Source organism: Heptranchias perlo, chromosome 1, assembly GCF_035084215.1.
Source record: "Heptranchias perlo isolate sHepPer1 chromosome 1, sHepPer1.hap1, whole genome shotgun sequence".
In the NCBI taxonomy this organism is placed as follows: domain Eukaryota; kingdom Metazoa; phylum Chordata; class Chondrichthyes; order Hexanchiformes; family Hexanchidae; genus Heptranchias; species Heptranchias perlo.
Window position 1 is genome coordinate 192,182,473 of NC_090325.1, and position 17,916 is coordinate 192,200,388.

General features: G+C 46.0%; 1 protein-coding gene across 2 annotated transcripts in view; it reads right to left on the bottom strand.

Moving 5' to 3' along the window:
* The window catches only part of LOC137330387 (netrin receptor UNC5C-like), a 341,615-nt gene that overhangs the window by 14,687 nt on the left and 309,012 nt on the right, over positions 1 to 17,916 (bottom strand). For both annotated transcript variants that reach the window (XM_067994493.1, XM_067994492.1), the window contains 6 exons: positions 16,781 to 17,134; positions 14,005 to 14,092; positions 7,504 to 7,672; positions 5,196 to 5,429; positions 3,979 to 4,128; positions 1,971 to 2,135 (listed from right to left, as the gene is read on the bottom strand). In XM_067994493.1, coding sequence (XP_067850594.1) covers positions 1,971 to 2,135; positions 3,979 to 4,128; positions 5,196 to 5,429; positions 7,504 to 7,672; positions 14,005 to 14,092; positions 16,781 to 17,134 — 1,160 coding nt within the window. The remainder of the gene's footprint in view (positions 1 to 1,970; positions 2,136 to 3,978; positions 4,129 to 5,195; positions 5,430 to 7,503; positions 7,673 to 14,004; positions 14,093 to 16,780; positions 17,135 to 17,916) is intronic.

Below are 17,916 nucleotides of genomic sequence, written 5' to 3' on the forward strand. Positions count from 1 at the left end.
TCATGAGCCCGGAAAGAAAGAACTTGCATTTATATAGTGCCTTTCACAACCTCAGGACGTCCCAAAGCACTTTACATCCATTGAAGTACTTGTGAAGTTTAGTCACTGTTGTAATGTAGGAAATGCGGCAGCCAACTTGTGCACAGCAAGATCCCGCAAACAGCAATGTGACAATGATCAGATCATCTGTTTTTAGGTGTTGGTTGAGGGATAAATATTGGCCAATACACCAGGTAGGACTCCCCGGCTCTTCTTCGAAATAGTGCCATGGAATCTTTTACATCCACCTGAGAGGGCAGACAGTTTAACGTTTCATCTGAAAGACAGCACCTCCGTCAGTGCAGCACTCCCTCAGTACAGTCAGCCTAGATATAATGCTCAAGCCTCTGGAGTGGGACTGTGAATGCACAACCTTCTAACTCAGAGGCAAGAGTGCGACCAACTGAGCCACAGATGACACCTGGAAAGAGGGAGAAGTTTGAAAAGGGTTTGTGCACAGTGTTGAAAGATGGCGGGGTGGGGGCTTCAGTTGGATGTAATTCCTGTCATCATTCATTAACACAAATTTGCACGTACGTTCGATGAGACCAACATCTCCAATTAGTGGAGGGCATTGCACTGTTTGCCCGTGTTCTGGCTGGCCGTCCAGTGACCTTCTCATCTATCAGGACCATTCGTGGGACACAAGTCTCACGGGAATGGGGCTTTAATTGGCGGTTATGCTTCTTTGTAGTGCTTGGCTTAAAAATAAAGGAACAATCCAAACAAGTTTATGAATGGGTGCTGCAGAATCCCATTAGTTCTACATTTTAAAAAAACAAACAAATGTTGTAATCTGTGCCATCACATTCCATTGGATTTTGGAACCAAATGAGTAACGATTGGGGACTTCAATCATTTCTCCTCCCTGACCACCACACGCACATACACGTACACACGCACACGCACATACACATACATACACACACACAGACACACACATACATGCATACGCACATACACACACATACGCACATACACGCACACATACACACACGCATGCATACACACACGCACATAAACACATACACACATACACACACACGCACATAAACACATACATGCACATGCATGCCCACACACATGCACATACACATACACACACATGCACATACACATACACACACATGCACATACATACACACATGTACACAATTTCTACCCAAAAGTAAATCAGAAGTAAAACAAGCCACCTGTATCAATGAACATGGCTGCCAGCTGTGGTTAAAAGAAATGATGAATTTTATGTTCATCGAGGTAAGGGATGTCAACGCTCGGAACTGGCAGCTCCGATATAACAAGGTGCACTGTGGGTAAAGCTCTGGCTCAACCCGATACTTTAAACCCAACCTCAGAAGAATACCTCCCTCTACCGCAGCGTGATAGTCTTCCATGTCCTACATTACAACAATGACTACACTTCAAAAATACTTCATTGGCTGTAAAGCACTTTGGGACGTCCTGAGGTCGTGAAAGGTGCTATAGAAATGTAAGTCTTTCTTTCTTTCATTCCCACACCAATTGTCTGATGGTCTCTCTGAATGGAATTGCCAATCAAGTGCCAATTAGTGATAAATATTGGCCAGTTTTATGCCGTTGGCTTGCATCGGCTGGGAACGATGATTTGATCGACGCGTCCAAAATGTTTTTTTACATAGACCTCTTCCGGAGAGACTCTAATCCCCCTCGGTCTGGGCCTGATTTAATTTGAGTCCCCAGAAATGAAAGGACGGCATGCTAACACAGCGCAGCAGCCGGTGTCGTGGCAAGTGATGATGATGCCATTCATTAACCTGCAGAATGTGGTTCCGATAACACTGGTCGCATGGCCAGGGTCAGTTTGCACCAGGACAGCATAGAACACATGGCAGTAGCCCTCAGTCCTCTGACCTAAGGCTAGGTAGTCAATGTGTACAGATTGGGTGACATACCTCAGACAAAGTGCTCTGGATCTGGAAGATCTGTCCCTCGCCTTCAACTTGTCGCACGCACAGTTTACATACCAGCTCGGCAGTGACGAGACTGAAACGCTCCAGTGTGAAGGTACAGTGGAGGCTCCTCTGACAGCCGCTCCATATGTGGTAAAATGGAATTTCCTGGTTTAAAACAAAGGACAGAAATAGTTATTGGAAGGTTTGCAAAAGGGTGCTTTAAACACCTGAGCTGTCTTTCGGTTTTTTTTGTGCCATTTGATAAATGTTTTGTTCAAGATGGATAATGGTAACTATTACAGAGTCGGGAAAACAAAGAATTGAAAGTAAAGAAGCTTTTTGAAGACTGTTTTCCTTCCCATGCAGGTCGAATATGTCACTCTGAGTGGGTGACTGCAGGATCTTCAAATCTGATTGATGACATCTAGACACCATGGATGACTGAACCCTCTCAGTAAACCGGGGCCCTACTGTACACTACTGTATACTAAGCAGGTGCAGGGTGAATTTGCAGGACTAAGCTGTGAAAACTTCTGCACAGAAATACGATTTCTTCACGTTTTCAAACAAGCACAATCAAACAGCAGATATCCAGCGGCATTTTGAAGGCTGGAAGATTGAGTGAAGGGCTGAATCTGATAAATATTATCTGACTAGATACCCCCTGAGCACAAACAGTCATAGCTTAAACACATTGCACAGCAGGTAAAAGCTAATCCCACATGGAGGGGGGAGAGCGGGATTATTCATTCTCTACCCCAGCATGGCTTAATTCTCTAATTCTTTGACAATCAAATGATGTTACCATCACAGACTCATAGCAGTTAAGTGCCTCGCTGTGAAGTGATGTTGTGCAAAGGAGGAGGCTAAAGGTGCAGGAATTTTTGGATGATGTGAATGGCCAAGATCGCTGGACATGAAGGACAACAAGGGATCGGAGGAGATGAGAGACAAAATCCAAAGTTTGGGTCGCAGGAGGTGGAGGATGATGGTTATGGCTGATATATACAGAAGGGTTAATTCTGAAATCTGTGGGAATAAGAGTATAAAATCCTAGTGGAGCCATCCAATTAAATCTCCAAACTTGTGATACGTAAACTGAATGACGGCATATTATTTTTGCAAAAATTGGGTTCAACAATTGGGTTAAACTGTCAGAAAATCATAACTTACACGAACATAAGAAATAGGAGCAGGAGTAGGCCATTAGATCATGGCTGATCTTCTACCTCAAGTCCACTTTCCTGCCCTATCCTCAAATCCCTTGAATCCCTTAGTGCCCAAAAATCTATCGATCTCGTCTTAAATATACTCAACGACTCAGCATCCACAGCCCTCTGGGGTAGAGAATTCCAAATATTCACAACCCTCTGAGTGAAGAAACTTTTCCTCATCTCAGTCTTAAATGGCCGACCCTTTATCTTGAGATGATGACCCCTCGTTCTAGATTCTCCAGTCTGGGGAAACAGCCTCTCAGCACCTACCCTATCAAGCCCTCTAAGAATTTTATGCACAATGAAATCACCTCTCATTCTTCTAAACTTCAGGGAATATAGGTCCATTTTACTCAATCTCTCCTCATAGGACAGCCCTCTCAAGCCACGAATCAATCTAGTGAACCTTCGTTGCTCCCCCTCCTTATATCTTTCCTTGGGTAAGGAGACCAAAACTGTACACAGTACTCCAGATGTGGTGTCACCAGAGCCCTGTATAATTGCAGCAAGACTTCCTTACTCTTATACTCCAACCCCCTTGCAATAAAGGCTAACATACCATTTACCTTCCTAATTGCTTGCTGTACCTGCGTGTTAGCTTTCTGTGATTCATGTACAAGGACACCCAAATCCCTCTGACTACCAACATCTCTTAGTCTCTCTCACCTTTGAAAAAATATTCTGACTTACTAACTGCAATTACTTCCAGTCTCTCCTCCTCACTAACATCATCAGTGAACGACAGCAGAAACCTCCAAAAGGGAAAGCAATTCGCAAGCAAATGAAATTCCTACCTGGTACTTTGTGAGCAGTTTGCTTCTCCAGAGGGAGTGTGGGATATCGTGGACAGATAAACGCAGGTTATGAGTACTGTCCTTGAAAAGAAGGATCTTTGGTTCATCCACTAGTTGCCCTCCCAGCTGCCTCTCCAACTGAATTACTTCCTGTGGACAAAGGTCAGGATTGACTGAACACGATGAATACAATGGCTTGCTTCACAGGCCAACTAGTTATCAGCGATACCGCTGGTCTAATTAGGATCAAGGATAAAGATGCAAACCTATATTTCACCATAATTAAACCAGGCATATCCTTACTACAATATTGGCCCAGATTTTCCTTGTCTCACAGATGGCAAGGAGAGTAAATTTCCATTACATGAAGCAAACGGTCCTTCGTTTTTTAAAAAAAACGCAATGCCCTGTTCATTGTAGAATCTAAAACGATGGAAAATGCACCAAGCAAGGTGTCAAAAATCAAAAATTTTCTGAAGGAGTAGAGTCCCACCCCACCCCTTCCCCGAAAATAATTCTGGTGCTTTCAAGATCCCACTCCAAGGACTTGAGCACAAAATTCAGGATGACGCTCCCAGTGGAGTACTGAGGGAGTGCTGCACTGTCAGAGGTGCTGTCTTTCTGACGAGACGTTAATCTGAGGCCCCGTCTGCCTTCTCAGGTGGACGTAAGAGATCCCATGGTACTATTTTAAAGAAGATCAGGGTAGTTCTCCCTGGTGTCCTGGCCAATACTTATCCCTTAACCATCAGCAGTAAAAAAAAAGATTATCTGGTCATTATCACATTGCTGTTTGTGGGACCTTGCTGTGCGCAAATTGGCTGCTGCGTTTCCTACATTGCAACATAAGAACATAAGAAATAGGGGCAGGAGTAGGCCATATGGCCCCTCAAGCCTGCTCCGGCATTCAATAAGATCACGGCTGATCTTCTACCTCAACTCCGCTTTCCCGTCCTATCCCCATATCAACTTGATTCCCTCAGTCCAAAAATCTATCGCTCTCAGTCTTGAATATACTCTACGACTGAGCATCCTCAGCCCTCGGGCGTAGAGAATTCCAAAGATTCACAACCATCTGTGTGAGACCCAACAGTGACCACACTTCAAAAAGCACTTAATTGGCTGTTAAGGGCTTTGGGACTTCCTGAGGTAGTGAAAGGCGCTACAGAAATGCAAGTTCTTTTTCTTTTTCTGCTGTGTCGAAACGACTGAGATACCTTCAGGGTGTCTGGCGTGTCGTCCAAGCAGTAGACGCGAATGCTGTACTCGAGCGATGTGCACACTGCCGGGGCGAATATGGCCAGCTTCAGGCGTTTGGTTGCGGACTTGTTGATGGATTGTCCAACCAGGCAGTAGGTGCCAAGCTGCTCGGTCACCAAGTGACAAGCTTGGGGGTCCAGCTGGATGTAACAGGGGGTGGTGAGGGTCTCCGCTCCGAGTACCACAACGTCCTACGAAAGGAAAACAATACACATAGAATTTAACAACTCGGACTCTTTCTTGGGTCTGCCTTGAGAACCTCTCTTCAGTTTTGAACAAACCCCATCTAAAACTCTAAGTGTACATTGGCAAATTTATGATGGAACAATTTGACACAAAATGTGACAACAGGAAGCAAGATTTTGTAGACATGCAGATGTAACAATTTTTAATATATTATAGATAGATATGGAAAGAAAGAAAAAAAACCCTGCATTCATATAGTGACTTTCACGTCCTTAGGACGCTCCAAAGTACTTTGCAGTCCACCATAGCTTCATCCTTAAGCGTTCGTCCAAAAGATGGTGTGCATATACTTTTAAAAAAATTAATAATTAATGAATTCATTCATAAAATATCTGTCAGCCATGCTATGATGGTTTAAATATTGTTTAAGTTGCACATCCATGTGAATCTATGAAGGTAACCTCTTGTAGTGCGTTGCTCTGCAGTATTCCTTTAAAACATTCACTTGGGCACAGTAAAGGAGGATTTAAGCCGGGGCTCGCCCTCCAACTGGGGCCCGATGCCAACGGATGTGGGGCCTACATTGGCATCGCTGCGGTCAATGGGGAAAATCAGCTCCAGTGCATCTTCAATCAATTCAATTTGAGATGTCAGGAGATTTACGAGCAGCAACGGGCTGACAGAGTGTATCCGAACTAAAGCAAGAACAGATGTGAGAACTGTATCTGAAATTATATACAGGCAAGAGACTGCCAAAACCAACTGTATTTGAGAAAATTTTATCTCAAGAATTAGCAAAATCAAGAATAACAATCTTAAAAATGTTAATGACAAATAACAACTCCAATGTTTCTTGAAAGCAGAGTAGTTTTTCATGCTAATCATTTTTAATTGTTTTGAGAAAATTATTCTTTCTTTCCGAAGTTTATTTTTAACGTACTTTGTTATTTTTGGCAGTGTGCAGGTAATGTTCCCTCACTCTATTTAAAAAAAAAATTATTTCCTCTGCGTTTTTAGATTTCTTTCACAGCATGCACCATTCCCCACCTGGAAGTCAACTTGTTTCAACCCCCTTGTTGGGAGGACCCTCCCAGATTTCGCTTCTGTCTCTCGTGTCTGCTCGAACCCACCACGCCCCCTCCTCTCCCACCCTCCGTCCCCCACTCCCACCCTCCGTCCCCATGCTATCAGGCCGGGTTTGATTGCTCACTGCAAATGGAGCTGCACTGGTTGGGTACATGCAGAGAGCTCTGGACGCCTTACTTTAGGAAATATGTCAAGGCCATCGAGATCCTACATTACAACAGTGACTACACTTCAGAAAAACAAAGTACTTCATTGGCTGAGAAGTGCTTTGGGACGTTCTGAGATCATGATAGGTGCTGTATAAATCATGAAATAGAATCATGGAGTGATGCAGCACAGAAGGAGGCCGTTCGGCCCATTGTGGCCCTGCCACCTCTTTGGACAAGCTATCCAATTAGTCCCACTCCTCTGCTCTTTCCCCATAGCCCTGCAATTTTTTCCCCTTCAAATATTTATCCAATTCCCTTTTGAAAGTTACTGCTTCCACCGCCCTTTCAGGCAGCGCATTCCAGATCATCACAACTCGCTGCGTTAAAAAAATTCTCCTCATCTCCTCCTCTGGTTCTTTTGCCAATCATCTTAAATCTGTGTCCTCTGGTTACCGACCCTTCTGCCACTGGAAACAGTTTTTCCTTATTTACTCTATCAAAACTCTTCATGATTTTGAACGCCTCTATTAAATCTCCCCTTAACTTTTTCTGCTCTAAGGAGAACAATCCCAGCTTCTCTAGTCACACCACGTTACTGAAGTCCCGCATTCCTGGTAAATCATTACCAGGCGTAACTCACTGACGTTTAAAATTGCCCTCGATTTTTTTTTACGCTGGTTTGGGCCGATTGCACTAATATTACTCGCGGAAACAAGTGGAAATTCTAACACCTCCCCATCCCACCCCGCCATGAACGTTCAACAGCCTCCTGGACTTCTCAAAACCACCCGCCGCCACCAAAAAAAGAGCTTATTTTATAAGGTCCGTGTTAATAATCTCTCACCTCCCAGCTTCCTTGTCCCGACTGGCTCTTGAGCTGGATGAGCCAGTCCTCTGCATTGGGTTCCGCGCAGTGAGGAATGGTCAAGATGACAGGTCTGGTCAGCAGGGCACCTCGAGGCCCAAAGCTCACCACTGGACTCAACAATGTCTGACTGCCCTCTAGCGACGGCCTGGGGGATATTACAGACACGGGTTAAAACTCACAAGTCAGCACCAACGATGTGCTGTTAGTCAGCTCACATTCCAATAGCTGTTCTTTTTTCTCTCTAACAGCTGTTTTCCTTTTAATGGAATCGAAATCAAGCCAAGTTTGACTTTCCATTAATAAATGACAATCTATCAATCTGGTTGACTCATGCTCGATTAAACTTTAATGCGGCCTTGCAAATGCAGGATATCTGCGTTAATTTGATTGGTGTAATAAATTGGTTTCATACCTGGTGCCAATAATGATTCATGCCAACATAATCTGGTAGATAACAGACTCAAGATTTAATTCCATTCTCCACCAACCCCCCAAGTTAGGCCCACGGCATCTCTCCCTGCACTCGGTCTTGTAGAGACCTCCATTTTCACCTCTTGCCTACTGTTGCTGGCACTTAATTTAATTTAATTCGTAAATTAACATTAACAGGCAGACGTAGCATTAAAAGAAAAAAAAAAGGCAACGAAAGATTTCTCGCACACAGAATTTCCCGCAGCTGACAGGACCCTTGTGGGTTTGTTACACCAAGTCTGCAGAAAGTATTTGCTTTTTTTTTAATGCAGTACAAGTTTTTTTTTTAACAGCGTACTGGTGCCAGACGTGTAGCTCTAACCCTGCTGATCTCCGGGGGAATCGACAGTTTGGCACTGGAAACGAGCCCCTGGAATTTCCTGCCAGAAACAACGGTGGAAGGGGAATCCACAGGTCTGAATGTTCTCTGGTTTTCCGCCCTTTGCTCCGCCGTAACTGAGCCGGGAGCCTGTCAGGAAACCCCGCTTGTCTGCGTGAACGGGTTTTCTGACGCCATCTAGGCTGACGCTCCCAGTGCGGTACTGAGGGAGCGCTGCACTGTCGGAGGTGCCGTCTTTGCAGGTGAGACGTTAAACCGAGGCCCTGTCTGCCCTCTCAGGTGGACGTAAAAGATCCCATGGCACTATTTCGAAGGAGAGAAGGGGAGTACTCCCCGGTGTCTTGGCCAATATTTATCCTCAACCAACGCTTCTAACATCTGGTCATTTCTCTCTTTGCTGTTTGTGGGATCTTGCTGTGCACAAATTGGCTGCCATGTTTCCTACATTACAATAGTGACTATACTTCAAAAGTGCTTCATTGGCTGTAAAGCGCTTTGGGTTGTCCTGAGGACGTGAAAGGCACTATATAAATGCAAATTCTATCTTTCTTTCTATTTAGCCCTTAAAGGGCTGCTTACATGCGGTTCCCCTCACGCCCACAAACTCTCGATGCCAAGCTCATTATAGACTTGGAATTCGTACATACTATCAGGTGGGGCCTGCACACGAAGAGTCCAAAAGGAGCTAACTACTGCTGGCAGCACCAAGTTCTTAAAGGGCTGCAGCAGTAGTTTCTTAGAGGGGTGCAGCAGCAGATTCTTAAAGAGCTGCAGCAGCAGGTTCTTAAAGGGATGAAGCAGCAGGTTCTTAAAGGGCTGCAGCAGCAGGTTTGTAAAGGGCTGTAGCAGTAGGTTCTTAAAAGGCTGCAACATTAGGTTCTTAAAGGGCTGCAGCAGCAGGTTCATAAAGGGCTGCAGCAGCAGGTTCTTAAAGGGCTGCAACAGTAGGTTCTTAAAGGGCTGCAGCAGCAGGTACATAAAGGGCTGCAGCAGCAAGTTCTTACAGGTTTGTAGCAGTAAGTTCTTAAAGGGCTACAGCAGCAGGCTAAAGGGGAGGTGCACTTTTTGGTGGGGAGCAGAGAGAGAAGCAACACTGTGAACAGCAGGCAATGTGAGTTCAAGTCTGGGCAACAGGGTTTGTCCGATGCAGCAGTCGGGATGTTGGTAGAACAACTAATCAATCTTTTAAGTTAAAAAAAACTCGACAAGCTACTGCCAGAAAAGCACCTCCAAGAGCCACTGAAGATCCCTTTAACTGGGGCTTGAAGTGGCTGGTGCAGGACTTGTAACGCCCATGGTTGGTGTGCGGGAGCAGGAAGTGGCAGTAGTCAGACAATCAGAGCGAAAAACAGCATTGGGGTTCGAATGGCGTCACTTGACCTCTTTTTCTATGCGCTCTCGAAACTCCCTCCTGTTTCAAAGAGGAGCTCTCTGGCCTCTAGGATTAATATCCGCTGAAACAGTGGTGCAACAGTAAAAGCAGCAAGTAGCCGGGCAGCCATTTTATTCGCAGTCCGCTACCGTCCCATTTTTGAGTGCGGGTGAGACACAAAAAACACTCCCCACAAGTTCACAACTCAGCTGGCGTGGAATTAAAGCAAGAAGGGTAAAAAGCAGGGGGAAGAAAATGAGAAATAAAATGACATCTGCCAAAAAAAAAGAAATAAGCACAGACATAGAGGCGGGCACAAGCTAGGCTAGCAATAGGCCACAATGAGGCCTGCATGACTCTGTGTGACCTCGTATTGCACACTGCCAGCTTAAAAGAGACATTATTGCCTCTCTAGGGAATTTCAGGTCTGTTGTCAGTCCTGCCCTGACAATTTATACTGGCACACTGGTGCCGAGCAAATTAAGATTCACAACAAATGAGTAACATTGTGTGTTGTCACATCCCATTCGATTCAGAAACAAGGCCAGAAGTGCTATTACCTCTTTTTACCTCAGCCGTACCTCTACTGTCCACAGGGGGAATGCTTGCTTAAGTATCACCTTTAATTTAAAATTCTCATCCTAGTGTTCAAATCCTTCCATGGTGTCGCTGCTCCTTATATCTGTCACTTCCTCCAGCCCTACAACCCTCCCAGATCTCTGCGCTCCTCCAGTTCTGGCCTCTTGTGCATCCCTGATTTCCATCGGCCCAACTATTAGAGGCCGTGCCTTCAGCTGCCTAGGCCCTAAGCTCTGGAATTCCCTCCCTAAACCTCTCCACCTCTCTACCTCTCTCTCCTCCTATAAGATGCTCCTTCAAACCTACCTCTTTGACCAAGCTTTAGGTCACCTGTCCTAATATCTCCTTATGTGGCTCGGTGTCAAATTTTGTCTGATAACACTCCTGTGAAGCGCCTTGGGACATTTTACTACGTTAAAGGCGCTATATAAACGCAAGTTATTGTTGTTTAAGAGAACGAGCTCGCATTCCCAAGCATCAGAGCAGAACTTATTCAGTACGGAACGCCATTTTTCTGACATTCCAACTTTCTTCAGTGAGAGAATTTTGGCGCTATCAATCTCAATTATAGTCATACACACACGCACACACACAGGCAGGTGTTCTGTTACAGGAAAGGCTAGGTGCTCATTATAAAAGAATAAATAAATAAAAATCACACCCAGTCAAAAATTTCCACCAGTGGCCAATTAGTGGTGAGATGTATCTAGCCTCAGCAGACAGATATGACTGCATGTCATAACACTTTGTAACAATCACCCACACGGGTAGAGATAGGGAGGGGGGAAAAAACCTAAAGATCGTTTCTTAAAACAGCATCGCAAGTGTCAGTTGTGTTGCTTAACAAAGCTAAGCTTGTCATTACAGCGTGGCAGGAAAGCAGGGAATCAGCCACATCTCGACTGCAGCTTCATGTGCGCTCATTAAACTGAGTAGTTTCACTCTAATGACACTAAAGATGGGCACAAGGCAAACCGCAGTCAACCAATGCAGGGCGAATAAAGCAAAGTCCTCGGAGAGAGCTTGAAGGGAAGCCTCAGTGCTGTAACAGGGAAATAGCTGGATATTAACCCGTGCCTCTCAGTCAGTCCTTGTTCATTGTGTTCTCTCTTTTAAAACGACTCTTAGCAGGGAGTCTTAGAAACAGGTGTTAGGGTCAATTGTCTCTGAATGGGTTCTTCTGGTGCAGGGCCTTGCAGATTAGAAATGTGTATCAGGGAGTCGAGGACACCATTCACAGAATTTTCCGGCAACAAGGCTTTGAACCAGAAGCCCAGCTATTTTCGGGGTGTGGGCATTCGCTGGCGAGGCCGGCATTTTATTACCCATCCCTAATTGCCCTTGAGAAGGTGGTGGTGGGCCTTCTTCTTGAACCGCTGCAGTCCGTCTGGTGAAGGTTCTCCCACAGTGCTGTTAGGTCGGGAGTTCCAGGATTTTGACCCAGCGGCAATGAAGGAACGGCCGATACATATCCAAATCGGGATGGTGTGTGGGACTTGGAGGGGAACTCGGAGCTGATAGTGTTCCCATGCACCTGCTGCCCTTGTCCTTCTGGGGGTGGAGGTCGTGGGTTTGGGAGGTGCTGCCGAAGATGCTTCAGTGAGCTGTTGCAGTGCATCCTGTGGATAGAACATACTGCAGCCATGGTGCGCCAGTGGTGGAATCATAGAATCATAGAACGGTTACAGCACGGAAGGAGGCCATTCAGCCCATCGAGTCCGCGCCGGCTCTATGCAAGAGGAATCCAGCTAGTCCCACTCCCCCCGCCCTTTCCCCGTAGCCCTGCAAATTTTTTCCTTTCAAGTACTTATCCAGTTCCCTTTTGAAGGCCATGATTGAATCTGCCTCCACCACCCACCTCGGGCAGTGCATTCCAGATCCTAACCACTCGAGGGAGGGAGTGAATGTTCAAGGTGGTGGATGGGCTGCTGATCAAGCAGACTGCTTTTTGTGGAGAACCTCCTGTGATGAGGGCATCATGAAGATCTACATCTATTTAACAAAATTATCGCCGGGGAATGTCCTCAGTGGCTCCTCCCTGTCGGCCGTTGTAACTTTGGTGCAAGATCAGCGGAAACCCCCGCGTGTTCCTGCTGATTTTCTGGCAAAGTTACATTGGCCGAATCGGGGGAACTCTCAAGAAAAATTCCCGGCGTACATCCATAAATGCTGCAAAATTGGGCCTTTGCGGCCCCAGTTCTCTCTTCCGCCCAGCAGTTCAGATACATCATATTACATAGATTTTGCAGCACAGAAAAAGGCCATTCAGCCCAACTGGTCCATGCCGGCGTTTGTGCTCCACACGAGCCTCCTCCGCACCCTACTTCATCTCACCCTATCAGCATATCCTTCTATTCCTTTCTCCCTCATGTGTTTATCTAGCTTCCCCTTAAATGCATCTATGCTATTCGCCTCAACTACTCCTTGTGGTAGTGAGTTCCACATTCTAACCACTCTCTGGATAAAGAAGTTTCTCCTGAATTCCTTATTTCATTTATTGGTGACTATCTTATATTTATGGCCCCTAGTTTTGCAATCCCCCCCCAACAAGTGGAAACATCCTCTCTAGGTCTACCCTATTGAACCCCTTCATAATTTTAAAGACCTCTGTTAGATCGCCTTCTGACCCAGCCTGTTCATACCAAGGTGAAGACTTGGGGCTCCAAAAGAAAACCCTTGAGTTACATCGAGTTACATTGAGTGTACAGCACAGGAACAGGCCATTCGGCCCATCTAGAAGTAAAGGGAATTAGGGGTTACGGGGAGCGGGCAGGAAATTGGACATGAATTTAAATTTGAGGTTAGGATCAGATCAGCCATAATCTTATTGAATGGCGAAGCAGGCTCGAGGGGCCGATTGGCCTACTCCTGCTCCTATTTCTTATGTTCTTATGTTCTAACTGGTCCATGCTGGTGTTTATGCTCCACACGAGCCTCCTGTCACCTTACTTCATCTCACCCTATCAGCATATCCTTCTATTCCTTTCTCCCTCATGTGTTTATCTAGCTTCCCCTTAAATGCACTGATCTCCCACATATCCTGCGACCTGCCCCCTTCAGTCTCTTTCGACGCCTCGCTCTACGACCACCGTGCCGCTGAAGGGAAAGAAAAAAAAAAGCGGTAAAGGAGAGATGCAGGCGACGTGAAGAAGGGCAGAAGGAAGGTAAAAAGCAAAGGGAGGAAGACAAAGTGTAAAAGATGGAAGCAGAAAAGGAAAACAAGTACAAAAGCCCATTGGGGCGGAGAGGACGTAGGAACATACGAATTAAGAGCAGGAGTAGGCCATCCAGGAGAGGAAGCTGGAAGAGAAAAGGATGGAGCAGGAAAGAAGGAAAAAATAAGGAAGGTTTTTTCAAAGAGTTACTCAGTCTCTGATGAAGACGAGGTGGCAACGAATTACTTTGACTCCTCGCCTGGCACCGATCTCTCCCCCCGGCTCATCTCTTTCTGAGTCGCTGTGGGAGTCCTGCCTTTTCCTGGCCCTCTTCCCTACTGGTATAAATATAAATATATACAAAGGGACAAGGATATGTGCCTCCAGATATTATCACGTCAACCTGTATAGTCTGATAGACGTTGCATAAGGAACTATAACTGTAAACATATGGTATATACGACCGAGACATGCATTCCGACTGAACCATGAACACACAGGCGGGCACATATGTGTGTATTTTCTAAAAAGAATTCGGTTAAGTAGATGGGTGCCATTACCTCATGTTGTCTTTCCGATGGACTGTCACGTACATTTCATAGGCTCTTCCCGGGGGAATGGCTCCTGCTGGCACCAGTAAGCTTACTCCTAGGATTGACAGAACATACAATCTAAATGCTGGATTGTGATCTCGAGGTGAACACATGATGCCAAGCGTCGGCCTGCAAGCGGCAAATTTTATCTTGCAAAAAAAAAAGGACACATAAGTCCCACCGCCTGCGTCAGATTCAGTAATACTGGCTAAACATCGGATTAGCATAATTGCCAGAAAGTCGAATTTTATTCTGAGCAGATCTGATTGTCACCACATTTTAATTTGACAGAGAGGTTTGCAGGCATGGCTAGACAAGTTATCCTGTTTTTGGAAGATGTAAGGAGACGCACAACACCAGGTCATAGTCCAACAGCTTTATTTGAAATCACAAGCTTTCAGAGCTTTGCAAAGCTCCGAAAGCTTTGTGATTTCAAATAAAGCTGTTGGACTATAACCTGGTGTTGTGCGAGTCCTTACATTTGTGCACCCCAGTCCATCACCGGCATCTCCACATCATTATTTTTGGAAAGGCTTTTATGATGGAAATCTAGATCACATAAAGCACAAACTGAGAGTCACAAACAAAGAGCTTGCTTTGAGCAGGAGCACCCTGAGTCAGAAGGTCGTGGGCTCAAGTCCCACTCCAGAGACTTGAGCACAAAGTCTAGGCTGTCACTCCCACTGAGGGAGTGCTGCACTGTCGGAGGTGCTGTCTTTCAGATGAGATGCTAAACCGAGGCCCCGTCTGCCCCCTTAGGTGGACCTAAAAGGTCCCATGGCACTATTTCGAAGAAGATCAGGGGAGTTCTCCCCGGTGTCCTGGCCAATATTTATCCCTCAACCAACATCATCAAAAAAAAATAGATTATCTGGTCATTATCACATTGTTGTTTGTGGGACCTTGCTGTGCGCAAATTGGCTGCCGCATTTCCTACATACAACAGTGAGTACACTTCAGAAGTATTTAATTGGCCGTAATGCACTTTGGGACACCCTGAGGTTGTGAAAGGCGCTATATAAATGCAAGTTCTTTCTTTTACTGTGAAAAATAAAATCCATAAAATCATTGAAAAATTAAAATACTGGAAGAGTAACAAATGAAATGGGAACTTTTCTTTCAGGCGCTGATCAGACCCCACTATTGAGGGATATCAACTTTACTGTTTTCCGCACGCCCTCCATTGTTTTCCCCTCTGAATTTCTCCATCAGTCATTCCCAACTTGCTGCTGTCTCAGATTCTGTCAGCAGTGGAATGTGTGAGATGGAGACAGCTGTCACGGTAAAGGAGCTGGTGAGCTTCAAGACGAACAACAACCAAAACACTGTTTTAAAACCTTTGAAACCGCGAATGCAAATCATGACGACAGCAGGCCCGCATCCTTAAAAGATTAGTGTCACAGATTATAAAAAAAAAACAGAACTCATCTGCACTGCACGAGCTGTGCAACAAGCAGCTAACATTTCTTTAAACCGACTGACGTCCTTGTCAACCTGACAGATTCAGACTCCATCGAGCAGCGTCCTCCGAGGACTCCAAGTGTGTCAGACGGCCCAGTTTGCGATTTGGGCACGCTAGGCCTTGAATGGGAAATGCAAGCAGCCTGTCGGGGGGCCTGAGCTGTGCACCGAGTCGGTGCACTGTCCTTTCGCCTCTGGCACTCAGAGATGAAAGGGGTCTTCCAACTGTAAGCATCCTCCGTGATTCTCAGCCCAGCTCCATGTGGGATTAGGAGTCCGTGTAATAAAACTGTCGATAAATCGGGGTCGGCTAGCGATCTCAGAAAGAGAGTCAAGGAGGGTTGGATTGTGCGCAGATGGAAAAATTCACACCGGTGAATAAACTCCAGAGAAAAGTCACCCGTCTCTCAAAAGGCCGCGCCACCTAGAATCTACTGATGTTTTATTCCGTCATTGACCTGCTCCCCCTCCGCCATCATTACCACCACTCGGTCAACCCATAATAGTCAGAAAAACACGGGCACCTAAATGATTGATACGCACTCCCAGCAGGCAAGGCTTGTGAAGCTGGGACTGAATAGAGGAAGCTGGAACTTGCATTTGGTTGGTCTATGGGTGACTTGGGGCAATGCTCGATGGTGACAATGGGGGAACATAGGTGGAAAAGTGTTTGATTCCCTCAACACCGACATCCCTCACTTGACGGGCACAAAAATCCCCCTCAAACCGCACACCCCCCTCCCCTACTTATAGAGTATTTACAAATTTGGAGACATATAATAAAAGGAGAAAGACCTCGCATTTATATAGCGCCTTTCACGTCCTCAGGATGTTCCAAAGCGCTTCACAGCACTTGTGGTACCTACTTCCGTCCCTTTGGCTGAACTCTACGCCGATTCAGCGTGGATGGTTTGGGAGGCCGCGGCTGAGGAAATTCCTGAAGAGGGATAAAGATAAACGGACTTTGGATGGAGCAGGCACGACGGCCATTGAGGCTTCTCCCCTTTGGAGGCTCTTCTATTCTTAAATTGATTGGTGGTGGTGCAGTCAAGTGTGAAACTGACCTCCCCGCGATTTGAGCCCTCGGGATGAAACTTTCCATTTGTTTCCTAGCAAACGTGGTGAAAAATTCCAGCTTTCTTAACGGACTAAGAACACGTTTTGACTTCAGCGGCCCTTCCCAGCTCGTCAAAAAAAATAAAATAAAAACAACTGATGAACTCCATTTCCTCGTGATCCAGGGAAATCAAGGAGAAGGGACAGGTGGGCAGCAGAGATTTACCTGAGTTGTGTGCGATAAGATGGCCTCCCAGGATGTTGAAACTCCCAAATGCACTGCAGGTCGGATCCTTCTGCTGAGCCAGGCTTTGGTTCTTGAGATTCTGGGCCTCGTTGCCAAGCAGTGACTCTGTGACGGGCGGGGACAGCTTCGATGCCAGGTCCACCGCCTCAGCTTGGGGCGTGACCCCGCAGGAGGAGTTGTACACCTTAATTTTAAGGTTGGGCAGGGGATCGAGCAGCGGTGAGTTGGTCATCGGGATCTTGTCCGAGATATCGTGCAAGGCGTACATGGGTCCTCTGTACATGGCAGCAGCAGCTGTGAGATCTGGTTGAACAGCGAGCAGATGGGAGTTATCTGTGTGAAGAGAAAGCAGAGGCTAATTGTGTGAAGTGGTATCCTCAACTCTCAACAATAAAAGCCAAGTTCTATCCATCCGTCTATTGTATATAAAGGCAGGTCTAGCGCACAATTTGTTCACTACTGTGTTGACACCCTTCCTGTGTCACACTTTAGGTGTCACGTCTATACATATGCAAATGTCTTGGAGCTTATTGGCTCAAATTTCAACTTCAGAAACAGCGACAAATCAGCATTGAAGAAATAGGGGAATCAAAAGTGCGGAAAGTGGCTCAGAAAAGTGCCGATGAGGAATGAGTAAGCAGCACAAAACCAACCAATCAAATCGCTCCAATTTCACAACTTTTCAGCCATCTTGGATTTTTCCGCTAGCTGACGATGTGGCAGAGAAAGTAACGTTTATCACATAAGAAATGAAACATCTCTGAATAAAATGTTTATTCTTATTGACGGACTGCCTGTACAGAGTTGTAAATCCCTGGAAAAGGCAACCTTAGAGAAGCCTCCTCCTGTGTCAGGGCCCTGACGCCCAGTTTTAAGCATGAAACCTTGGGTTGGGTCTTGTTAACTTTCTTCACCAAATGCTTTGTTTCCCCTCCATTGGCTGCAGTCCATGCTAATCACAGCAAGCCCCTCCCACTTTACTTTTGGCTCCACCTCTGCTAATGTACGTCCTTCACCGCCCCTATCCCAGCCCAACCCAACCCGCTCATGGCCACTCAACCCACCTGGAGTCACCCCTGGCCCATCCTGCTCACATTGTGTTCCACCCAGACCCA